Here is a 27,059-nt window from a genome sequence, read left to right on the forward strand (position 1 = left end):
TTAAAGTTCATTAAATGTAGGAGAATTGAGAGGAAATCTGAGAGGAAATGTAGTTTGTTACTAAAACGGTGAGCATTTAAAAAAAAACTGGCCTATGAAATCTCTGATTCTCAGCAGACTGTTTCTTATAGAAATTCTTTGGAGATTTACTGTGGGCCAGACTAGACATGATGGCCATATTTGTTCATGTCCACATGTCTTCCCCATCCAAGTGTAAAGCAGTGAATGAACTGGATCAAATTTTAACATCAAAAGGGTGCAGGGATAAGGGAAAAGCAACCATACCTTTCTGACCTTCATCACATCATGAACTTTTCCCCCAGCTGATATGGCAGCTGGGCTGAGAGAAAAGTGCCTGGAGAAAGCTAGTTCACATCCTTGAACAGCCCACCATGGATTATTTAAGCCACGGTGGGCTGTAGCATGCGCTGGTGCGTGTGTGCAGCCATTTTGAATATTAATTGCCCAGCCGCAGCTTGTTGTGTTGTGCGAGCCCAGGCAGGAGGAGTTGTGCGAGGGTTTAACAACTCTCGCATCACCAGTGGCCTGTTCTAGGGTTATGTGAGAGTTGTTTAACACTCCCACAACCCCTGCCGCCCAAGTTTGCACAACACAACAAGCCACAGCCAGGTGGCAAATATTCAAATCCCACCTGGCATGCGCCGCAGCCCACCATGGTGGGCTATTTTGTGAACTGGGAGAGTGGAGGTTTAAAAATCCCATTGAATGTAAAGAAGTTTCCACCCATGCGAGCGTGTATAGGATTGTAGCCTCAGATATATATCCTCAAACATGAAGGAGGTGAGAACCTTGCCATGTGCAATCTGAGTGAAGAAGTAGGAATGTGGAGGGGATGCATTTCTTCCCTTCATACTAAATCATCTTCTCTACTTTTGCATATAAAATATTCAACCGGTCATATAAATTAAAGTTCAGAAGTATAAATTCCTTACTCCATATGAGAGGAAACCCAAACGAAGGATTCTTTCAGACTTGATTATTACAATAGGAGAATTGTGGGGGCATAGCTGAATCAGTCATGAAATATCAACCCACATAGGAAGAACATGGTATGCTGCTTTATACCAAGTTAGACAATTGGGCCATTGATCTAGGTCAGTACTGTCTAAAACAGGGATAGGCAACATGATACCTGCGGGCACCAATGTGCCTGCAGATACCTTCCTTGGTGTCCACCGAGACACCCTACTTCTCCCAATTTTTATTTTAAAGATATTTATTTTCTTACTGGCATCTTGGATTGCTTCAAAGTGAAGTGGAACCTGCTAGCTGCTGCCATTCCTAATTTCCCATGAATGCCTCTGGGCAGGTTATTTCTCCTTTGTGACTAGGCATGCCCACCCATGGCAGCCATTATATGGTTGTGCCAGGAGAGTTTCTCAAATTTCCAAATGTGCTCATGGGCCCAAGAGGTTGCCTTCCTCAGGTCAACAGTAACTAGCAGTAGTGCTCCAAGGTCTCAGGCAGGGGTCTTTTCCAGACCTACCTGGAGATGCTGTGGAGTGAAGCCTGGGACCTTTTGCATGCAAAGCATGTGCTCTAATACTGAGTTACAACCAAGTGTTCCTGTTGTGGCAGAATTACAATTTCCTAGCACTCAAACCAATCTCCCAAGTTAACAATTGTTTTTACAAGTGGGACCTGCAACAAAAGAAGTGTGGAGTGCTCATGTTACAGTGCTAGCCATGCTGTCTTCCAGGATACTCCATTTCTCTCGCTCGCTTGTTTACACGCATGCGCGCGCGCGCGCGCGCGCACACACACACACAGACTTTTCCATTCTCCTCCACAACAGTCAGTAAGTACTCTATGCCCAGTGAACATAATCAGTCCCATTGGGCAGTCTGGAGGGGTTACCCTATAAGGGTTTTTTCTAAAGATCCTGTCAAAGGCTCCTTGGAGGCCGCTCTCAGTCTAATCCAGTAGCCAAGTCCAGACACAGACAAAGGGATTCTTTTCAAAGCTTTATTCCTCTTTTACAACTTGACAACTCTACTGTTAGCAACTAGATATGAGCAGCAGAGTACCTATGCCCTAAGTTGGAACAGTTGGTCCCCGTTTGATGGAGAATCACTGGCAGACCCTGAACTTATGGGCTAGGGAGAGTCCCTCCCCTTTTCCCTTGGATCCTCTGGGCGCAACTGTTGCCTGCGCGCCAACCGGGCACTACACCTCCTTTCGGCGCCCTCCATTTGGCGCCGCTCCCTGCATCGGCGTCGCGCGTCCAGCAAGTCTGCTTCCCACGCTCTGTCACTCCCGGGACTGCTATCTATGCTAGGAATGCTGGTGAGAGAAATCTCTGTCAGACGTTGGCCCTGGGAAGGATGAGCGCGCTCCTCTCCCAGGAGCGGCTCCTCTTCCTCAGAATCAGAACTACTCTGGGATTCTATGGGCTCAGTGTCCACCCTGACAGATCCCCCCCCCCCAGCCTGTTGATACCTCTCTTGCGTGTCAATGGTGCCATTTTGGCTACATAAGGATCCACACCTGAATAAATAGTTTATTGTTGGTATATAGCAGAGGTACATAAGGAGAATACCTTACATCTGGAAGCAGTCTCAGAAATGGAGGGCAGGAATATAAGAAGAATTATTCAAATGAGCAGGGTCGCCTTACATCTACCCATATCCCAAGCTGTTTTGCTATGGCTTCCAGTTAGTATTGCTGTTTTTAAGAATTTTATGTCATTTCTGACACTCTTATAATTCAGAACTTGAATATTTCTGGTATGTGCCACGTTTTTTAAACATTAACTTCTTCGTTCATATGCACCATCATTCTTAATAAATGTTTTGGATATCTTGAGCCATGATTTTGCTTTTAAGCACCTTTTCAGCAGAGGCTGTGCTGCTTGCATTTGGCCCTCAAAATCTTCCATCCAACTGTCTAAATTATTTTAACTGACATAGTTTCTAATTTACTCTCTCCAGTTGAGAGAGCTTCCTGTAGCTTGTCTATTTTAGCATTTAATTGCTCGATACTGCCACAAATTAGATTCTGTAGTGATCCATTTTGCTCTGCTGGTGAAGCAGTGATCTCTTCAGCTTAGCCTAAGCAATATGGAACTTGTGATGTAGCTTAAGGGACCATCATCCAGAAACTTCTGGACTTATTTTACTTTGGAGTTACTGTAGCAAGTGAAAAAGCAGTATTTATGAGTGACAGCCAAATCAACTAAAAGTATAGGCTTTTTTTCTGTCAATTATGATCCTTTTGTTTATGGAGCAAGGGAGGAAGGAGATCTAAAAAGTGACCTGACTGGAAAGCTTAAGCAAATACATCCTGTGTGTTACTTAATTAAAATATATGCAAAGCAGAACTTCAGTTAGCACATAGATGTACTCACTTTTTTCTCCCCCTCAGAAACTATAGTTAGTGTCATGCTTTTTTTTTTTTTTAAACTTCATGTACTCTTCGAGCAAGTTTTGAACAAGCTAGGAATATTTATCTCCTGCAAAAATAATTTTGAAGCCTTTCTCTAATTTTGTTTCTGTTTTAATAACAAATAAAACAAACATCCTTTCAGTAAAATATTTATTTATCCCATTCTTCCTTCAGAAGAGGGCAGCATACATGACATTTATTCGTTTTTGTCTTCACAAGAACCCAGTGAGCTTTTTGACCAATACGCTGTCCACCTCACCACACCATTTAGGCTACAATCCTACTCACAGTTATTCATAAGTAAGTTTCACCGAAATCAGTGCATAACCTTGAAAATAGTTGCAACCTAACAAATTGGTGGGCACCCAGAAGATACAGTATATTACATTAATTTTGATTGGAATCTACAACCAGTTTTCTACAGAGAAGATCTATTACAATCGTTATATGTACTACTCTTGAGGAAGTGCATTGTGGCCTACATTTGTGCCAATACACTTCAAAAATGTAAATGAAGACATTATTATATATGTAAAAGCAAAGCATACCAGTACTGCATTCTCTTACACCTTTCTAGACTATTCATTTTGTTCCACTTCACCAAAATTTAATTGGAAGTGTAGCCTTGTCTAAAAGTTTTGTAAACCTTATTAGTTCCAGAATACACAATATTAAGACTGTAGTGAGGAAAAATGTGTTGTGCAAGCTTGTTCCATTTTGTGTTCTGTTTTAAATTTACCGGCTGTCTTTGGGCCAATATGGGACATCCTTCCCCAACCTGGTGCCCTCCAGATACATTGGACTATGACTCTTATCACTCCCAGCCTGGCCATTTGGCTGGTGGTGATGGGAGTTATAATCCAACACAGCTGGGGGGCACCAAGCCGGGAAAGGCTGATGTGAGATGTTAGTGATCACTTGTTCATCCAGGGTAAATTACACCTTAAGTAGGTAAGTGAGCTCACTGAAGAGTAGGTGTGCAATAGAGTGCTGCAGTGCTCTTTTTGATCTGGTTTCCTAGCAGCTAGCAAGATGGCAGCGAAGGAAAGAGCTGAAAATAGGCTTGAAGAAGAGGCCAGGTAGTTTGGAAAACCTTATTTGCCAGGCTCTGATCATGAAAAATTAAAACTTAGTTGTCAAAGAGAGACTAGGGTTTCTCTGTCATCCATGATTTAATAGTGGATGAGGCAGCCAATCTGGCATGCATAGCTGAGACCTGGGTGGGTGAGCAGGGAGGAGTTAGTCTCTCCCAGCTCTGCCCACTGGGGTACTTGGTCCAGCATCAGGGAAGACCTGAAGGCTGGGGAGAGGGGGTTGCTGTGGTCTACAGGAGTTCCATCTCCCTCTGCAGACTCCCTGTCCATGTGACTACTGGTCTGGAGTGTTTGCACCTTGTGTTGGGCCAGCGGGACAGATTGGGGACTCTGTTGGTGGACCGCCCACCCTGCTGCTCAACAGGCGCTCTATCTGAGCTGACGGAGGTGGTCTCAAGTGCAATGTTGCAATCCCCCAGACTCTTGGTTCTGAGGGATGTCAACATTCACGCTGAGGACACCTTGTCTGAGGCGGCTCAGGATTTCATGGCTTCCATGATGACCATGGGATTGCCCCAACATGTTATCGGCCCGACACATGTAGCGGGGTATACTCTAGACTTGGTTTTCTCAACTGGACATAGAGATGGTGGTCTGAATGTGGGGGACTTTGCATCAGTCCCTTTATCATGGTCAGATAATTACCTGCTGAGGTTTAGACTTACAGCAGCTTTTCTCCTCTGCAAGGGTGGGGAACCTATTAAAATGGTCCACCCCTGGAGGCTAATGGATCCAGATGGTTTCCAGAGGATGCTGGGGAGGTTTCCGGCTGATATGGTGGGCTCTCTTGTCGAAACTCTGGTTGATCTGTGGAATGCAGAAATTACCTGAGTGGTTGACATGATTGCTCCTGAGTGCCCTCTCCTGAGTAGAGGTCATACTGCGCCGTGGTATACCCCAGAGCTGAGAGCGATGAAACAAAATAGGAGACGGCTTGAGTACAGATGGAGAACCCCTAGTGGATGCAATCGAATGCTGGTATGTGCCTATAGTAAAGTATATTCAGGGGCAGTGAGGGTGGCAAAAAAACATAATCTTGCTGCCTCTATTGAATCTTCTGTCAGCCGCTCAGCAGAGCTGTTCAGAGTCATCCGAGGGCTATTCTATGCCGGCCCCAAGGACACTGTAGACCCCTGTGAGGCCTGCTGCAATTCCTTTGCTAGGCACTTCCAGGATAAGATCTCTTGCATCTGCCGGGACTTAGGCTCCAGTGTTATAGCAGGTGAATCTGGTGACATATCCAGATCACAGCCTTGTCCTGTTCTCCTGGATGAGTTTCAGTTGGTACAGCTCGAGGACATTGACAAGGTGCTTTGACAGGTTTGTGCAACCACTTCTGTACTGTATCCTTGCCCCTCTTGGCTTATAAAATCTGTCAGGGAAGGAACAGCTGGCTGGGCCAGTTAGGTAGTTAATGCCTCCTTGTGAGAAGGAGTGGTCCCAGGCCTCCTCAAAGAGGCATTAGTGAGACCACTCCTAAAGAAACCCTCCCTGGACCTCGAAAATCGTAGTAATTTTAGGCCAGTGGCAAATGTTCCTTTCCTGGGCAAGGTAAACAGCCTTGGTTGCCCTGTATGATGACCTATCTCAGGAGAGAGACAGAGGGAGTGTACCCTTGTTGATTCTCCTTGACCTCTCAACAGCTTTCAATACCATCCATTATGGTATCCTTTTGGAACGATTGGCTGGGAGTGGGAGGCTCTGCATTGCAGTGGTTTCGCTCCTACTTGGAGGGTCGGCTACAGAAGGTGGTGCTTGGAGAACACTGCTCAGCCCATGGATTCTCCAACATGGGGTTCCATAGGAGTCGGTTTTGTCCCCCATGCTGTTCAACTTCTACATGAAACCATTGAGTACAGTCACCTGGAGTTTTGGGGCGCGTTGTCATCAGTATGCTGATGACACGTAGCTCTATTTCTCCTTTTCATCTTCAGGTGAGGCTGTGGCTGTGCTGATTCAGTGCCTGGCTGTGACAATGGACTGGATGAGGGCTAATAAACTGAAGCTCAATCCAGACAAGACTGAGATGCTGTTGGTGGGTGGTTCTTCTGACTGGGTGGAGGGTGTTCAACCTGTTCTGGATGGGGTTGCACTCCCCCTGAAGGAGCAGGTCCATAGCTTGGAGGTTCTCCTGGAACCATCTTTGTCACTTGAGGCTCAGGTGGCCTCAGTGGCACAGAGTGCCTTTTACCAACTTTGGTTGGTGGCCCAGCTATGCCCCTATCTGGACAGAAATAACCTGGCTTCAGTTGTCTATGCTCTGGTAATCACCAAGTTAGATTACTGCAATGCCCTCTATGTGGGGCTGCCATTGAAGACGGGTCAGAAGCTACAGCTCATGCAAAATGCAGCAACCAGATTGATAACGGGGACCAGAAGGTCTGAACATATAAGACAGATTCTGGCCCACATGCACTGGCTGCCTGTATGTTTCTGAGCCCGATTCAAGGTGCTGGTTTTAACCTATAAAGCCTTACACGTCTTGGGACCATAATACCTGATGGAGCTCCTCTCTCAACATAAACCTACTTATACTACACTCAACATCTAAATCCCTCCTCCAGCTGCCTACTCCAAGGGAAGCTCGGAAGACGGCGACAAGGGAGAGGGCCTTCTTGGTGGTGGCCCCCAAATTATGGAATTATCTCCCTGACGAGGCCTACCTGGTGTCAACATTGTTATCTTTTCGGCGCCAGGTTAAGACCTTACTCTTCTCCCAGGCATTTGGCAGCATATAAGTTTTAATTGATCCTGTAATGGCCTATGGTTATGGTTGTCTGCTTCGAGGTTGCTTGTTGAAGTTGTTTTAGATATATGTTCTTGTATATTGTTCTCTGTGTGTGTTTTTTTATGGAATTGGCTTTTAATCTCTGTATATTGTATTTTTAATGTTTTTAATCTTTGTAAACTGCCCAGAGAGCTTTGGCTATTGGGCAGTATAGAAATGTAATTGATAAATAAATAAATAAATAAATTTCGCTGAAATAGCACAGCATGGAAACAAGATCAGGGCTATTAACATAATATTGGGATCGCTACAGTTTCTACCACCTGACAGCAGCCTACAGTTCTATGTGCACCTCATATCTGCAAATCTGTTTTGTTTGTTTAAGAGATGTATATCCTGCTTTCCATTAAATTAATGACCACATTGTTTTACATATTTGTAAATATTTACATACATGTTTTACAATAAACCAATAGCAATATAAAGTAGCAGCATCAGTTCAGATAAAAATAAAGCCATCTATAAAATAAAAGTTTTAGTACATAAAACAGTTTTAAGAGTCTGGAAAGCGGTGGGCTCAACAAAGAAGGCTCTGGTATCTACACGGCCAACCTCCAAAGACAGGAGCACTCAGAACAGCTCGGTCTGAACCAGCTGCAGTTTCCAAATGGTTTTTCCACCTATAATGCATTGCAGTAATCTAAACCAAATGTTAACAAAGCACAGATAACTCGGGGCAAAATCTGTTTTTCCAGGGAATGTCATAGCTGGTATACCAATCAGTTGTCATCTAGCCAAATATTGACAGGAGTTGAAACAAGTGAAAGAATACATGATATCCTTTCTGGATATTACGTCATCTAATTCTTACGTTACTGATAGCTGGTGGGAACTGTTTCTTTGTGACCCAGTAATAATAGTTAGGCATAGCTATGAACAGGGTTGATTTGATTTAAATCAAATCATGATTTAAATCGCTTCTATGAAGGACTCAATTTTAATGATTTGAATCATAGTGAGGAAGATTCTATTTAATCATCATTTTTAATAGAAGTACATTATTATTTAATATAACCTTAATTCATATTCAGAAATGTAGGTTTCATTAGAAGGTAGGTATGCACTAAGTAATTGTTTTCAGATTAATTGTTTTCAGATTAATTTTCAGCAAAAAATGGGATGATAATTTGTTCATTTTAGTACTAAAGCAGAATGAACTTGTGAAGTCATTCGGGAGATGAAGCAGCTCCAACTGTTAATGAAGCATGATATTTTTCTCATGATGTGCGAGAATCACCACCACCAAACAGTCTTTAAAATGGTACTAATAAGATTGTTTATTCTTCTGGTTAGTTTTCTTCTTCAACAACATTAACAAAACACTCACATGGATTTTTGTGACACAGAAGTTTCCTCAGGAGTCAGGACTGCATGAATATGTTCTGTTCACTTTTGGTCTCACTTTCTATTCCCCTCCCCTGTCCCTTGCATATATTTCCAGACTCTTCCTTCTTGTTCAGATCTATCTCCTCAAATTCTCTATGCATTGACCTTCTCTATCTTTGCACTTAGAGAGAGGCAAGGCCGAGAGAGAGAGAGAGAGAGAGAGGGCGCATGCACTTCTGTACAGCACCTGCTGTGCAGACTAGGACTGATCAGGTTATCTCCTGTCTCCATAAACTGTTAACATGCTTTTATAATTATTCATGATGATATCTTTGACCTAGGCTCTTCTTTTACTAATTGTTTTAAGAAAAATTCAAAATCTGATTTAAATGAATAAATCCAATTTAAAATTTAAAAATCCAATTTTTTAAGTCATTGTTTTTTATCAAACCTGGCTGCAAATGAGCACGCTGCTTCCCGAGCAGTCATTGCTTCCACTTTCAATAAATAACCCAGGAATGTCCCCATTCTTATCATGACATCAAAAACCAGAAATCTGGGTTGTTTAGAGGTTAAACAACCCAAAGTTAACCCAACAATAAACCATGACAGTTGTTGGGTTAACTCTGGATTGTTTAACCCCTAAACAGCCCAGAGTTCCAGGCTCGGATGTCACATAACAACTCAGAAATGGGAGAGTTCCTGGGTTGTTGATTGAAAGTGAAAGTTACAATCATGTGGGAGGCAGCATGCATTCATTGCCCCTCAGCCATGACAATTCCTGGGTTAAACAACTCAGGAATTGTTGGCTCATGTGAATCAGGTCTGTGGCTTCTCTCATACCACACTGGTAATATTTAAATCCAGGATCCATGTGGGTGGAACCATTAGTATGGCGTTTTACTCAGTTATTGCTCATCTTAATCTGAATGTGACATTCCAGAGGTGAGGAACAATGTAATTGGCCCCATCTACAGGAGTCCTGGATACAAATACTAAAGCAGTATGAGAAGAGGTTACAGAGAAATTGATTCCATGCTACTGATAGTAACATATTAATTAGCCCATAGCTGGAATTCTACATTCACAGAAGACATGATCCTTATGCAGGAATTCACCTGCAACACAAGTAGGGCTAAATTGTGAAGGGGACGTGGATGAGCTCATAAGACCCGCCCCCAAACATCCCCGTAACTACATCATAGAGATCTGAATAGATTTTTGTAACCACATTCAGGGAAACATGCTTTCAGAGCTCCCAGAACCCTGACTCATTGGGACTGAATGCGCAAAGATCTAAACAGCCAGGTGCGTGGGGATGTTTGGATGTGCATACCCATGGCCCCTACATAATTTGGCCCTACTCATGTGCATGCATAGGGCTATGGCCTGCTCTCAAACCCAGTGGCAAGGCATAGTGAAGAAATTAAAACTCTATGTATTTTCAAGTGGTATCTATAACATCAATCCCTTTCTCATTATAAATAGTTATTATTTGTTTTCAGCCTATGGATATTCAGATTATCAGTTTATGCGTGTTGTGCTTCTCATGTGTTAAGGCTTAGAAACTGGAGTAAAAGCAATTTGTCTAGTAGATAGTAAATGTCAGTAAGCTAGTTTCCTCCAACTTGGAGGCGCTAGATGGCAAATAAGTCAGTTTCTTCACTTTTAAAATGTTAAGAACAGTCTTACATTTCAGCACTCGCAAAAAATTGTGAAGGTTGGCAACCTTATAAATTGTTAAGGGCGCAATCCTGTGGGGATAGGCGGCTGCCTCCAAACTCGGAGGCGACCACCTATCCAATGCAGGGTGGGCGGATCAAGGAGGGGATCAGATGACAGATTTAAAAGGCCATAAAATATAATTTGGAATTAGGAGCAGACCTTCCTCCTTTTCTCTGTTGCCCCTTTTAAGAGCCTATTCCTTTCACCATTATTAATAAACAACTCTACCATTTTCTGCCACTTCTTTATCTTGGTCTCTGAAGGTTGTATAGGGACCATTTGATATAAGAACAGCACCTTGGCCAATAGCATCATTTGGACTGAAGCTATAGTGACAGCTTCAGGTTTTTTTCCAGTTATGGAGTTCTTGTTTAATTGTTTTAATCAATGGATTTTAGTTTAAGCCTTCTTCTATGAGATACTTGGTGTGGTTATTGACCGACTGGCAAACATCTTTAGGAATAGCCACACCCATGTATCTCATAGAAGGGGGCTGTATAATAACTTTAAGTGTATTCCAAACCATCTGCTGGGTTTCCTGAGGCACATTTAAACACACCAATGCCGACTTACTAAAATTAATTTGGAGCCACAAGCATTTTGGGAAAATGGACAATGTCTCTGTAAGAGCCAGCAAGGCTTACTCCACATTTGAGAGGAATAACATTATGATATCAGTGAAAAGGTTTACCAGGTGTTCCTGATCCCAGAGTTTAACTCCTTTAATTCTAGGATTCTGCCTTATCATATGGGCCAAGGGCTCTGTCAGTAGAGCAAATAACATAGGAGACAGTGGGCATCCCTGTCTGTTGCTCCTGTGCAGCAATATTGAAGTAGAATCCAGTCCGTTAGTCTGGACTACTTTCTCCAATTTCTTATAAAGCTGCCTCACTCCTGCTAAGGAATGTTCTCTACACCCCCATGACCATAATAACACAATATAAGCCCATTCCAAGTAGTCAAAGGCCTTAAAGGTATATAGTGACAGAAAGGAAATTTGCGCTTTAGCTTGGGTACCGTGATACAATTAAGCCTAAGTTGTTGAAACAAATGTTGAAGTATTCTATGTATTTAGCTCATTTGCATCCTGTCTTTCCTCAGATCAGGGATAGGCTAGATTGATCAATGTTGACTGGTCCAAGGCCATCTAATAAGATTTATGGCTGAGCATGGATTTGAATCCATGTCCTACCACCACCATGAGTCACCCCATACATTGTATCACATTGTCTTTCTTTTCCAAACAAAGAGGAAGATGAGATAAAAAACACAAACTGGGGATGACAAAATCCATCTGAGAGTATAACTCCAGTGCAGTGGCAGTGATACTCATGAACACACAAGTACAAATTTTATTCTCCAAGCTGTGCCAGGGCTATCAGAATACTGTTTATTTGTAATGCTAGAGAATGTTGCTTGGTAACTAAGGTGTGGACACCATTATTTTTAAGGAAATGTTTATGCTTCATTAGTTCCATATTGTTCTAGCAGTGAAACAGTCTGTACTTAAGTCAGCCCTACCCAAATATACTAAGTAGGTTGGTAAATAACTGAATCACAATAAGAGAGCATGTAATTTCTGTTTTGTGTCTAGAGATATTATCCTTAAATGTTTTATATTTTTGTCCTTTATTTATACCAAAAATTAAAGGAAGTTTAAAAAAAGACTTACAGAAAATGTCTGTAATAGTTTCATAAAAGATCATGTTTATCAGATCTTTAAACCAGTTAAACTGCATGATTGTGATGGACGTGTTTCTGGGCAGCGCAGAAGCAGTTTCTCCTCAACAGAGAAGAATGTCTCAAATCTAGCATATTCTGTCCATGATCTGTCTCTTCACCTGAAAGAACACTACAGACCTGTGAACCCCTTCTTGTCTTTATCTTGGGCGGAATAGGTTTATTAGGCAGTGAAGGTCACCTAATGGGAATGTGTTGCCATTAGATGTCCAAACCTCTTTAAAATATAAAATAAAACATTTTGGGTTGTATCCAGTGGTGTCCACCAGCCAGTGTAACCAACACTGCTGGTCAAACGATTCTGTCTCCCTCCTGAAGCCTCCCGTACCTTCCTAAATCTACTCTGGAGGATTGCGACAGACACTCTGAGGAGAGGAACGGGAAGTCTGCTCACATTATGTTGGATGTAGCCCTGTGTAACCATAAAAAAGTACATATTGGAAAGGGAGGACTTAGATTCTAGCCGGATCTAATTTTTCCGTCAAGAGTTTGTGGCTAAAAAATAGCTTATGAAGAGTGTTGGTGATAAATATCCCTGGTATATCTGCCTTCAGCATTGGCCCAGTGGCCCCTCAGTGCTGGAATAGCATTATATTATAGAATATCTATGCACTATATATAAACTTCATGCAAGTCTGTGTCATCATTGTCCCCCACCACAAACATCTGTGTGAAATTAGAAGGAAGATGATTCTGACTGACCAAGCCAAAAAACTCACCTGTTAACCATTAGTTAACTATTGCTTAAACAGGAATATGCTGTCACTGTGGTTATAATTTGTCTCGAATAAAATACACCTATTCAGTCAAAACATCCAAGCAGTCTCTCCTAAAGGTACTTGACATTTTTGCCCAGTAGAATGTCAGAATGTAATATGTCACCCTGGAGAATACCTTGTTTTTAAAAAAAAAAAAACTAGCCTTATCTGCCAGATTATGCATAGTAATATTATACAGAACTATTAGTGCATGTAGATTACTTATGAGTGAATTTCAGAAACGGACCAAACACTTGAGAAGGATTTAGGTCCTCTCAAAAGAAATACTTAAGAGTATGCAAATACTCTCAACTGAATCAAGTTGAACAGATGTGACTATCACAAACAATACCAGCTCTTTTCCCTGGCCGCTGCTGTCAGTCAATGAACAAGATTAAGGTCAAAGGTTCTGACAATTTGTAAAAGGAAAAATGTGATCAGGGGATTTCAATTCATTGTACTAATATGAACAATAATAATCTGCTATTGTGCTGTATTGTGAAAATAGCTTAATACTACAGCTCTTTGTCTGAATTCAAGATATATTGTAGGATGTGATCTGAAAGCAGTAAGTGAAAATTATCACATTTTTGGGTTGGCTTTCCATGTAAATCTGTATGAGCAGTTTATTTCCTAAAAGTGTTTACTCCACATTACGCTTTTGTTGTATTATAGCCTAACCAGCTATCAGTTGGGTCTGAACAACAGTCTTGCTGAAAACAACCAAGGTCAGTCTGGTCAATCAAAAGCAGAGAGACACCAAAGCAGCCCCAAAAATAAAAATGACACAAAGTGGCAAAAGTGCCTGTTTATTTTTGTGCCAGCTCGCCCAAAATTTCAGAAATAACCTCCTTCCTCACAGGCTACCTAAAACAGAGAAACATACATTATAATTGTATACATATACATCCAAACTATATAACACAAAAAATACCACAGAATGAACTGCTTCCATTCACAAATGAAATGTAACTCCTCTGCTGAGGGAACTGCACTGGCTGCCTATTCGCTACTGGGCCAAGTTTAAGGTATTAGTACTAGTGTACAAAGCTCTAACAGCTTGGGACCAGGATATCTGAGAAGAGCGCCTTCTTCTTTACTAACCTGCCTGGTCACTGTGGTCATCAGAGGGCATGTTCCTGGTGGTTCCACATGGACCCATGGCCTGGCTGGAGTCTACCAGGAAAAGAGCTTTTAGTGTAGTGGCTCACTTCCTGTGGAACTCCCTGCCTTTGGAGGTCAGACAGACGCCAATGTTGTGTTTCTTCTGGAACTTCCTGAAGACACTGTTATTTTGGGAGGCCTTTCTTGAGTGACCAGTCATGGTTTATTAAGTTCAGAATCTTTTAGAATGTTTTAATTGTTTTAATATGGTGTTTTATTCTTTTATCTTGCTCACCGCTCTGAAGTCTTTAATGTAGAGCCGTATATAAATATTGTAAATACATACATAATATATAAAAATAATAATAAACAACTCATACATGCATGTATTTATGAACAAAATATAATAACCACAATCACCCACTAAAATTAAGACTCTCTTATTTGCATTAGCGAGCAATCCTATGGCCACTAGACACTCTCTAGAGGGCCATAGGATTGTGCGGTTTCTGGGAACCGAGGTCAGAGCCAGGGCTTCGACCTCAGTTCCCAGAAATTGCACTCCCCTCCCCCACCCCCTTGTAGCCAGCGTGATTCTGTGCATGCTGGCTACATCTCTGCACTCAGAAACAGAGCACAGAGTAGGGAAAAGGGAGTGGGGAGGGGAGGAGAACGTGGAAGCTGCTTCATCCAGCTTCCTATTGGTTCTCCAAGTTCCTTCCCTCCCCGAAGCTGCACATAGACGGGCAAAATCGCCTGTCTAGGCAAAAATGCAGTACTCTGGATTTTGGTTTTTGTGAGATGAGCCCTAGGGAAATGTTTCCACCTGTGTTTGTTAAGAGAGAGATGTTTAGAGTCATGTGAATGTACAATGACCAGGAGTTTTTGACTAATGCAGATAAGAGAATCTTTGTTTTAGTGGGTGGTTGTGTTTATTATATTTAAATAGTTTCTCAATATATTCATGTATGAGTTTTTAGCTATGAGTTTTGTTTGTGAATATTTTTGTGTTGAAAGTTTGTAATGTATTTGTGAAAGGATGCAGTTCATTAGTCTATGGTACTTTTTGTTCTGTATACGTATACAATTAAAACGTATGTTTCTGTGCTTTAGGCAGCCTCTGAAGGAGTTTATCTCCAAAACGTTGGACAGGCTGGCACATAAATAACCAGGCACTTTTGGAAGGGAGTCAGGATGCCTGTTAAATAAATAATAAACACATAATAGTAGTAATAATAGTATTAATAACATTTTATTTTATAACCATAATATTTCATGGTGGGTTTTCTTTCTTTAAGGAATCTCCTTCTGGACGCAGGAAAGCTCTTGCCACCAGCAATATTAACATGAAGCAGTATGCGAGTCCTATGCCTACACAGACTGATGTCAAGCTAAAATTCAAGCCTTTGTCTAAGAAAGTCATATCTGCTACCCTGCAGTTCTCTTTATCGTGTATTTTCCTGAGGGAAGGAAAAGCAACGTAAGTTTTGTGTGAGATGATAGGAAGTTATTTTTTCCATGTTCCAAAGCATGTTTACTGTATATAGTGTCAGATCCTGAGAATATTCTCTATCGTGTCATATGTTGTTTGAGTTGGTTAAGAGAATAAGCTCTGAGTTAAGAATTCCTGGGGTAATTTCACCTCAGCCATGAACCCATGGATTGCCTTAGGCAAGCAACTGTTCTCTCACCCCCATCCCATGATTTGTAATAGGAGATGTACCTTACAGAGTTCTACCTTACAGAATTGTTGTAAGTGCTTATAGCACTTCACGTCTATTAAAGGAAAGCCCTATTATATTATTATTATTATTATTATTATTATTATTATTATTATTTTATTATTAATCATTATGGTGTTCTACAAGTTGCTGCCCCTGTAGAGTGGCTTTTAGAAACCAGGGAAAGGTCCCTTTCACTAGCACAAGATAGAACTTGTCTCTTCACACAAGCAGTAGAAATAGATCCCAGGGTTGGTGCAGCTATCAGCCTTTGCCATAGTTGCATTGATGTTCCCTCTTCATGATGCAGCTGGGCCTCCAAGGTTAGAATTGGTTTGTTTCTTTGGAGAATGCTGAACCTGAGTTGAATACAGGCAGTGATGGTGAGTTGCTATCATCATAAAGAGAAGTGTGACCATTGATTTTAATAGGTTGGGTGCTGCAGCTTAGAGAAATCTTAGGTACTGTGCAGCAAGAGCTTATAAACTCACATAATTGGTCTCAATACTTTATTTGGTGACTTGTTGTTGTTGTTGTTGTTGTTGTTGTTAGGGATGAAGACATGCAAAGCCTAGCAAGTCTGATGAGCATGAAGCAAGCGGATATTGGAAATTTAGATGATTTTGAGGAAGATAATGAAGATGATGAGGAAAACAGAGTGAACCAAGAGGAAAAGGCTGCAAAAATTACAGGTTTGTTTTCCCCCAAAAGGGTGGCGATTAAAATGGCTTTTGCTTTTTAACCTGGTTTTAGAGTTTATAATTTTAAAAAACATTTTCTCTTCTAAATAATAATTTAGGGTAGTACAATTCACATTAGGATTGTACGGTTTGCAGTTATGTCTGTAGCATAGGTGACCACCCTATAGGAGGCATACCACAAGTGGTGCAGGTAGTTGGTATTTGCGGCCCTCTTGAACAGCTGCACAAGAGCCTGAGTCTGGCTATGGCTGCACCCTTGCCTACCACCCCTTTGTTGTGTTGCTGGCATCTCTCTGACCCAGTAGACTAGAGGCACACTAGTTCAAGGCATTGGGGGGGAGGTATTTTCTGCATAGGTATTTTAGAGCAGCATCCAGTGTGGCATTGTGCCCCTGCTGATTCTGTTACACTTCTGCCAATTCAGTTCCGCAAGTGGCTCCTCCCGCTGACTCCGTTGTGCAAGCGGGATCCACCACTTCCACAATGGAGGATTGAATGCTTCCTAGAGGAAGATCTGAAACAAGCAGAAACACTTGTTTCTGGATCAGGACAGGTTGGCAGAGTTCCCTTATGTGAGCTGCACTGACCTGTCTTGTTCTAGAAACAAGTGTTTCTGCTCATTTCCAGTTGCTCCCTAAAGCACTAAACCTCTGTTGCGCAAACACTAGGTCCCACCTGCAGAACAGAATAGGTGAGGCACAACGGAATCTGCGAGGGCACAGTGCCCCATTGGCTACTGCCCTGTGTGTGCACTGGAGTCCTGCTGCGGCCATGAAAAACTTACTCCAGAAAGGAAAGCATGGGAGAGATCACAGGTCACGGGCCTTTGCCATCGCTCCCTGCCTGAGGTGGCTTCTGGGGCTGCAAGATGCTACCTGCTTGGCTAGTAAATCACATGTGCTCCTGCAAAACTTAAACTGGCATTCAGAGTGCTAAGGCAGTGGCCATCATCTGGATTTGTTCTGCACATCCTGAAGATATGACCCACCAAACAGAGAAAAAATCTACCTAATGAAGCCCAGACTCCACTTCAACCAAGTAAAAAGGATGATAGGCGATGCAGACAGAACTGGTTTAGGAGAGGAAGCAACACCAGGACCAGAAACACTATTGTTAGAATTATAGTTCTACCACTGCCCAGTCACATGGTAGAGGGACAACTTAGCACAGCTGACAACACCCACAGCAGGGAGTGTGTCCCTCACTGTCAAAAATGACTCTATAGGGGGCACAGCCAGTTAGTAGCAGGCATTTGAAGTTTTCCAGTCCAGGAGAGTTAGTTCATGTAGAGAAGAACATAAGAAAGGATAGTCACAGAGGAGAGAAGAAGAACTAAAGTTTAAATTGTATTATGCAGTCACAATCCATGACATGCCTATTCCTTGGAATTCCTCATGTCCTCCTTGTTTCTCCACCCAAGCCTGAATCAACCAGTCATGTGTGGGGAGGGAGGTTTCCCTCATGATGCAAGGAACCCTGGGTGGGCACTCTGGACCAGACAGTATGCAGGGGCAAAACTCACCTTTTCCATGAAGTCTTTGGCAGATCTCTCTAATTCCCCTACTGTAACTAAACCTGTAGCCCAATAAAAGTCTCTATAACTTGAATAATCATGTATTTTTTCCCTGTTTTCCCCCTGCCTCCAGGTCCCTCCCTTTCCTCTGTTGTTTCTGCTGTTGAATGTTAGATTGTAAATTTCTTGGAACAGGGACCTGTACTCTGTAAAGTACCATGCATATTGATGGCAGTTACAATAAAAATAGCAGCAGCAGCAGCAGCTCAATCATTCCACTCTGCAGGAACATACCAATTAAAAAAGGTGGCCAGATAAATTGTTTAAAAGAGAAAAGCAGCCTTGAGTGCCAATTGTTGGTAGAAAGGCAGGGTATAAATCAAATAAGTAGATATAGTGGGTGTTAAGGGGTTTGATGATATAATTGTTAGATCTGCCTGGAATTTCACAACTTTTTAACCTAACACAAGTTGACTAGGTAAGATGCATACCTTACCTCCACAACGGCAACTATTTGGCCAATATGGTACATCATATTTCATAAGTGTATAGAACTTTGTCATTGATACATTGTATATTTAAATACTATGTTCTTCATAATTACTTCTCCCAGAGTTAGTCAGCTTTGCCTTCCTCATATCATAAGATACACTGCTAACAGAGGTGGCTTTAATTATATTTCTGTTTGCCCATCGAAGGAGTTCTGCAATTCATATACCAAAATCCATATTAGTGTGATACCTTTATTAGCCAACCAAAGACCACAAAAATGTGCAAGATGTGTGGTTTGTGAGCAGGTTGGAAAGATGCAAAGATTATATTTCCCAGGGAACTATTTTTTCATATGCCCAACTGGCAGATAGAAATGTTAATCTGTGCCTTCCCTTTTTCCAATACTCATAAATTAGAAGTGATATTCAAGAAGGAACTGTAGGAATAGACATGGCTAGACTTCATACTCCTTCTGAGATGTTATTGAGCTCGAATATATAGAAAGCATTATTATCCAGAGTATATAAAATATTAATAGATATATATTGTAATGGAACAGAGGTAACTAAACAAAAGTGGGAAAGAGAATTTAACGTACCAATCTCGGAGGAGCAATGCAATTATGCCTGTTCAAAGATTTACCATGGCTTCTGCAGGAATACACTAGATGTGACTTCTAGACAAACTTCTATAAAATAATATATGGTATTCTATTATATATGGTATTATACACCAGCCAGGATCTCTAGGATGTTTCCAGAGGTAACAGATAGGTGCTGGAGATATAATGGTAGAGGAACTTTTCCCTGTATATGGTGGCATTGTAATCCTGTTAAGGAATATTGGAAGAAGATAAGAAACAGCATAAGAGAAATTACAGGGTATGAGTTGCAATTAACTCCCAACAACTACTATGATATGATTCTGTGATTCTATACTTCTGGGTGATATTAAAGATCAGATCCCTAACGATGTAGTGGTGATGGCGAGTTACGTTAATAGCTGCAAGGATCCTCTTAGCAAAAGCTTGGTGATCAATATGCAAACTGTCTCTGGTACAATGGAAAAAGAAGATTTGGAATGCCATGGTAATGAATACAATAACAAGTTATACGTTACTATAAGAGTGAAGAATGAACTCCATCCAAACTTTCCAAAAGAGTTGGATACCAGTGATCAATTATTAGAATAGGTTCTAGCCAGGTGATTTAGCAACTATGGATATACTATATATGTGTTAAGTTGAAGTACTGTAACTGTCTTGAATGATTGTAATGGGAAACAAAATTGTGTGTGTGTGTGGCGCGCACTAGCTTTTGAGTTCCAGATCTCTTCATCAGGCAAGAGAACAAAAAGAAGGTTAGGGGAGGAATTGGGGAGGAAAAAAATTCTGACTTGATGGTGAACATGCAGTTTCTGCATGTTCAGAGTCCCAAAATGAAGTTTGGGAGGAGATGGTCTGTGGACATTGAAGGTGAAGTGTGGGAGGAGGGGTCTGCAGACATTCAAATAAGGCTCTGTGGGTCATAAAACCTGGAGCTGGCCCTAGGGCTGCTGGGAGCAAGAAAGGGATTTGGATCTCCCTTTCGATGCATATTTCAGTTCATATTGTGATGATTCACTCTAGAATGTATTCCTAAATTAACATGTGTCCTTTCTTTTCCTTTTCTCTTTTTCAAATAACAGCATGCTTTTTATCTGTTATTCAAATAACAGCATGCTTTGTACTCCTTTTCTCTTAAATTATCTTACCTCACAATTGTCTTGACTGGCTTCTGTTTACAGAAATTGTAAACCAGTTGAATGCTCTGAGCAGCTTAGATGAAGATCAAGATGACTGCATAAAGCACGCAAATATGCTTTCGGCTAAATCAGCCAGTTCCTCTGAAGGTCTATGAGCTTTCCTCCTTCCTTTCTCTTTCTGATTGTCTTTATTGTACTATGTCCTGTTATTCCCCTTGGTTTCTGTTTGTATTTAAATATGGGTTGTGCTTGACATCCATTGCAGTCTCTGAAAGTAATTTGTAGTTCAACAAATAGATGACAATATGATACGGGTGTTTTAGAGGTGAGCAATCTGTGGCCTTTTGGATGTTGTTAGACTCCAGCTCCCATCAGCCCCAGCCAGCATGGCCAATGGTCAGGGATTTGGGGAGCTGTAGTACAACATCTGGAGGTTAGTCACTCCATTGGCTATAATTAGCATAGTGATACTGCGCAACTGTAAGCATACTTGTACTTGTGGTATTTTAAAACATCACAATAGTTCCCTGAGGTTACCTGTATGCTGCTTGTAGACTCTTCTCCTTGGTTATGGAAAAACCTCATCCTTTCTGTATTTTGACACAGGTTACTTAAAAAATTTTTTTTCAGAACTATTAGTATTTTTTTCTTTGTGAGGCTGATTCCAGAAAGACATTGCCACAGTCTAGGCCAATGATTTTCACTATTTTTTAGGCAGGAGCCACTTTGGTTCCAGGCACCACCACCAAGACCACTTGGGGGCCTTTCCCAGGCCAGGGGGTGCTTCTCTCTCTCTCTCTCTCTCTCTCTCTCTCTCTCTCTCTCTCTCTCTGACACACACACACCAGTCAAGCTGTGATGCTTGCATTGGCCTCTCCTCCATGTCATCCAAGGAAGTCCTGTCAGTCAGTCAGTCATCAAGTCACCAGTCAGGCAAATTCTGAAAGGCTTGCTTGGCCCTCAGATTGGAATTGATCTTTTTCCCATCACGTAGAGAATGCTCTGCTTTGCTTGGTGCTGCAAAATCTCCCAGGCAAGATCCATGTTGCTATTCCTCTTTGCCTATGCATTCAGTTTTATCTCCACCTCCAGCCCCTGCACATTGCAGCACTGCAGGTAGCCAACCATAGTGGGCTCTTTCACTCAGAGGTACTAAACAAAGAATGATTTTGTTCTGCCTGATTCTTTTAATTTCACTAAGCTAGTAATGTTAGTGTGCTACAAAATACATGGTATTAGTTTTACAGCAGATAATGTGGTTTGATTAATTGTTCTCACAGATACTTGGCTTAAATACTTTGAAGAATAAAATGTTTAAACAATCCATGTCCAGTCCTAACTGTTGCTATACTGAAAAGTACTTTACTTGGCTTCTCAGAGCTTATCAACAAGCTTAATTTCCTGGATGAAGAGGACCAACACTTGGCCAATTCCAGCTCAGATCCATTTGTAGATCCTGATACAACAGAACTAAACCCTTTTGGAGACCCTGATATGGAAGGTATAGAATGTTATTTTGTATATTTTTGTTGCTTATGATCTTACAGTGGCATTGTATGTTACAGCAACATTCTGGATTGGGCCCAGTGCTGTTTTCATAAATTATCTGGAGTTAGGGGTGAGCAGTGAAGTGACCAAGCTTGCCGACAACACCAAATTATTTAGGGTGGTTAAAACTACAAGGGGACCCTTCAAGCTGGGGGAATGGGCATTAAAGTGGCGAATGCAGTTCAGTGTAAGCAACTGTAAAGGGATGATCATTGGGGCAAAAAATCCTAACTTCATATATACACTGGTGGGACTGAGCTGGTGGCAACTGACCAGGAAAGGGATCTTGGAGTCATGATGGATAGCTCATTGAAAATACCAACCCAGTTATGTGGCTGATGTGAAAAACATGAATTCTGTGTTAGGGATCATTAGGAAAAGGACTGCAAATACAAGTGTCAATATCATACTGTCCTTATACAAATCTATGGTGCGACCACACTTTGAATACTGTGCACATTTCTGGACACTGCACCTAAAAAGGATATTGTAGAGCTAGAAAAAGGGCAGAAAAGGGCAACGAAAATTATCAAGGGGCTGGAGCAGCTCCCCTATGAGTAAAGGTTACAACATTTAAGGGGTTTTAGCTTAGAAAAAAAGGTGAGTAATGGGAGACATATATAAAATTATGCATTGTGTGGACCAAGTGGATAGAGAGAAGTTTTACTCCTTCTCTCATGATACTAGAACCTGGAGTCATCCAATGAAGCTGAATGATGGGAGACTCAGGACAGATAAAAGGAAGTACTCCACACAGTGCATATTTAACCTATGGAATTTTCTACCACAAGATGTAGTGAAGGCCACCAACTTGGATGGCTTTTATAAGGGACTAGACAAATTCATGGAGGATAAGGCTGTTGATGGCAGCATGCCTCTCAGTACCAGTTGCTGGGAACACTCAGCAGGACTCACTCATGTCTCTCTTGTGGATGTTCCACCAGAACCTGGTTGGCCAATGTATGAACAGAATGCTGATCTAGATAGGCCTTTGGTATGATCCAGCAGGACTGTTCTCGTATTCTGGTGTTCTTACACAGGGGAGGGCAAACAACACAACCTGTTCTCTGCTGCTCCAGAGAACAGGTCTAGATCTCATGGGTTTAAGTTACAGGAGGAAACATTTTGGTTGAACTTTAGGAGAAACTCCTCGATGGTAAACAATGGAACCAATTACCTAGAGAAGTGGTGGGCTCTCCCTTGTTGGAGCACTTCAAGCAGAGACTGGGCAGCTACCTGTTGGCAATGCTCCAGCTCTCGGTTTCTTGTATCAAGGGGGGTTGGACTACATGGTCTACAAGCCCCTCTCTAATTCTGTGATTCAAATAAGTGGCAGGTGGCTCACAGCAGCAGCTGTGGACTTCAAACTGATGCCACTGCTGCCATTACTGCTGTGCACTGTGGAGGCTGGGTTGGCAGATTCAAACTATGTGGACATAAAGCCTCACAGACACGTGCAGTAAAAAAGCAAATTAAAAGATGCCGAGGTAGGGCTTGTGCTCAGCAGCAGGTGGTGGGTGGGCACTCTCTTGCAGCTCCTGGGATAGGCGTGGGTCTGAGCGGGGCTTTGGTCTCTTTCTGAAGCAATAAGCATGCTCCGAGTCATGAAAAGCCTTTGGGACACAGCAACCCAGTCTGTGGTAATTCAGTTTTAATCCCAGCATTTTATTCTGTATCATTGTAACTGCTGAGGCCTAAACTGCCTTCCAACTGCATCCTCTCCTATTGGATACCTTCCTCTGATCCCAAATGTGTTGGGATGGTAGCAGTTACTCAGTGGTCGAAAGAGCCGTGAACGTGTTCAGGTGTTTTCTTTTACTTCTCACATTCTGTAACTGGGATAGATTTGAGCATAACTTCATTGTATTAAATCTGATTTTCTCTACTGTTCACACACATATGCATATGCACACCCCTCAGCTTGTGTCAACACATGATGCCTAGTGCAAACCACAAATCAGTGTCCTCATCTGTGTTCAACATAGAACACAGTACCCTGGGTACTGGATGTTTATGCAAGCAGATATAGATACTGATGTTTGTGTGGAACTATGATGGCTAGCAAAAACATGGATTCAGCATCACATGTGGTGGGAGACAATGTCTTTGTGTGTGATTCAATATTGTAATTGTTCTTTTTTTTTCAACTAAACTCCCAAACTACTTTTTTTACTCTGTAATACTTAAGAAAGGATTAACAGCTTAAACAGCAACAGTGTTTCCCTTTAGCTTTGTCTTGGATTAGTAATATATCCCAGATTTCTGCTGTAGCTCCATTTGACAGAAGGATTTTAGATTAATTAGTTAATGCTTGTAAAGTCCTTTGAAGATTTAAAGGACAATATAAGTGCTAAGTGTTATTACAAGTGATTTATTGTTTAAGTATACAAACAGCTTTCTTTATGAACATGTTTTTCTTGCCTGTTTCCCAATTATTATTATTTTTTAATCTCCATCACTTTTGTTTGTTCTGTTCACCTCTTAGATGCTAGTGCTTAATCTGGAAGGTTTTCTTTTCTTTAAAAAATGATTTCTGAAATTATAAAAGCAGCTAAATATTAACTACTGCATTTCCTACACCTAGGCATAATGAGTTAATCCATTATTTGCTTTATGATTGACTGAATAGGCTCCACTTCATACCCATTATGGTCTCTCTTTAAATTATATTTTGTCATAAATATTATAAACAGAGTGATAGGTCTTCATCTAGGGAGCTCCATGTATTCTTCAGAAATGTAGCCTGCAGTCCTTGAATATGCCTCTGTCGTAGGATCTACTTTGAATTGCCAGCCTATGCCAACTCAGGTAAATCTAGGATTCTAGTCACAGAACCAACACAGGCAAGTAGGTAGATAGAATGAACATACTGAACGTCAGTTGAGTTTGCTTCATCCTAGGCAACTTCTTGGAGCAGTTCATCTGCAAGTTCATCTAGTCTATAGTACTTGAATAGTTATTTGACTCACTGAGCCAAAGTGGCCCATCAGCCATGAATAGGGGCCAGTCAGGGACTTGGTCTACCTGTTTCACTTTTGCTTTGGACTGCAAACACAGTGGTGTCACCAAGCATATGGCAGGCCACAGTATATGGCTGGTAGGCTGCCCTTTGCTTGGTGAGTCACAACTTGTGCAGCCCTGACTTCTACCATCCGTCATTTCACTTTCAAAAATTTGTCAAGAAAATTAAGGTGACTTTTGTATTGTGGTCATACGACACTTCTTTTTGTGTGTGATTGATTCTTTACAGTGGCCAGGCTGAATCACAGTGCTGGTTTTAGACATTTCAAGGGCAGTTCAAGTGAAAAGTCAAAATGAACTCCTGCTCCACCTATTTTTGTTTTTAAAAAATGCAACAAAAATACACAAAGATGGAATTGGGAAGCAGGAAAATGGCAACCCATCTGGAACCTGCCACTTGGAGTGACTGCTTCACATTGTGGGCCCTGGGTCTCATCCATGTTGCGTCTGGATAACTGTCATTGCTGCAGCCTCCTGTGTGGATGATCCCTTGAAACTGTCCTGCCAATCTTGGTAAAATTTTGAATAACTTTTTCGGTACGTCACTAGTCACCAAAATATTGACACATGTTCATCTAACTTAACTCTTTCTCATAAGGTTACATTAACCTAGAACACAATTTAATATGTTCATCTTACCCTACTATAATAATGTTTATTGACGATAAATATTTTCTGCTCTGCTAAAGTTGATTTATCTGGTTAGAAATGTGTTGCTTTCGATGAAAGTGGGAATTCCTTCAAAATTAAGTAGAAACTTTTATATTGCTTTCTGCAGAACCAGGTATTAAGGTGACTTCATCTTCAAAAGAAGAAGAACCCTACTATGATGATGATGAATACAACCCTTTTAAAGAAGAGGAGGCTGCAGAGTATGTGAACCCTTTTGATGAGATGGATCCTGAACCAGAGATGCTAGCACCCATCCAAGACTTTCCTCCTCAACCTGCAAAAAGAAAAAGTGTTCGACCTGTGGACATGAGCAAATACCTGTATGCTGACACATCAAAAACAGATGAAGAAGAATTAGATGAGTAAGTATATAACTTTTCTTCTTGAAGTAATCTTTGGGCAGCAGTTGAGGTTTTAGCACACCCTCAGGGCACAAATTGTTCAAGCCTAGTTATTCTTGTATAAAGCATGAGAATGTGTTCCTTCACTTAGGGAACATGAATACATTTAGTCTGGTGGAATGTTATTGCTATTTATGGGTGGCTTTCTCTTTTCTGATGGGATCTAAATCATTTTCATGCTGAATAATAAACTCTTAAGGGAGGTGCAAATGCTATGAATGCTCAGGATGAAGAACACACGTTCTCAGTTCAGGTGTAGCTCTGGCTGCAGCATTCTCTGTTGGCTGGTAGCCAGGTTTGGGCTATGCTTAGATGCAAGCAGAGGAGAAAGTTTTGAAGGTAGCTTGTATTGGAATGAGGATAGGCTCCAAGGCAGTGGGAACTGAAGTTAGTGGGGGTGGGGGGGACTCATTGGAAAAGAACAAGAGACAAACAAGGAGAAGTATCTGAAGGATTCTTAGCTGTTGTGAGATAAGAGGATGGTTCTCATACAGATTCAAAACTAGCTAAAAGACAAAGCATCATTTAGTGGGGTCCTGGCTTATTATTAGATTATTTCAGGGAGCTTGCAATTACAAAGCAATTGCTTTCAATTACAAAACAAAACAATACAAATACATGAGGTAAGCAATAAAATTGTCCTCAGGAATTGTTTAAAAAGCCTCGAAAGCAGTCTTCCCAAATGAGAATGCTTGGGTGAGCATAGGGAGACTCCCATGGGCAATGCACTCTACAATATTAGAACTACTACAGAGAAGCCGCTGTTGTATGTCCTCCGTGGGGGGAATCTATGACTTTTCATTGAGGAGAGGGACATCTGCTGGTATAGTAGGCCATGTAAAGCCATATACCAGGCCATGTCTCCTGGTATAGCAGGCCGTGTAAAGCCTGATAAGTCAGATCTTGTTTGTTCCTAAAAGCTAATAGGGAACAAATGCAGTTGTCACAGAATCGGACGAATGTATTGTTTCTAAGTAGACATGTATAGGTTTGCACTGTAAGTTCATCTATTTTTATTTGTAATTTTGTAAATGTGGGTCCTGAATACTTGTGTGATGGAACGACTTACACTATTTCTGTATGGCTTTTTTTTCTTCGTACTCCCAAAATGTATAACCATATAAAATTATTTTTATTGAAGAATTAAAGTATCGGTCCATTTAAATGGATGCAACAACATATCAAAAGATATTTTAATATACAAAACATCAAAGATAGACATCAAAGATAACAGTTGGGGCTGCAGTTCAGTGGTTGAGCACATTCTTTGCACACAGAAGGTCCCAGATTCAACCCCCAGCATCTCC

The 27,059-nt window shown here is 41.4% G+C and overlaps 1 protein-coding gene across 9 annotated transcripts in view; it reads left to right on the plus strand.

Annotated features, from left to right (window-relative positions):
• The window catches only part of EHBP1 (EH domain binding protein 1), a 367,326-nt gene that overhangs the window by 145,344 nt on the left and 194,923 nt on the right, over positions 1–27,059 (plus strand). For 8 of the 9 annotated variants that reach the window (XM_084823020.1, XM_084823002.1, XM_084823038.1 and 5 more), the window contains 4 exons: positions 15,239–15,420; positions 16,214–16,353; positions 21,489–21,611; positions 25,458–25,713. In XM_084823020.1, coding sequence (XP_084679146.1) covers positions 15,239–15,420; positions 16,214–16,353; positions 21,489–21,611; positions 25,458–25,713 — 701 coding nt within the window. Of the gene's footprint in view, positions 1–15,238; positions 15,421–16,213; positions 16,354–20,152; positions 20,258–21,488; positions 21,612–25,457; positions 25,714–27,059 lie in introns of all 9 variants that reach the window. The other variant, XM_084823077.1, reaches the window with a different exon arrangement.

This window comes from Heloderma suspectum, chromosome 1, assembly GCF_057233095.1.
Source record: "Heloderma suspectum isolate Gila_16-S chromosome 1, 16-S_ref, whole genome shotgun sequence".
Taxonomy (NCBI): Eukaryota; Metazoa; Chordata; class Lepidosauria; order Squamata; family Helodermatidae; genus Heloderma; species Heloderma suspectum.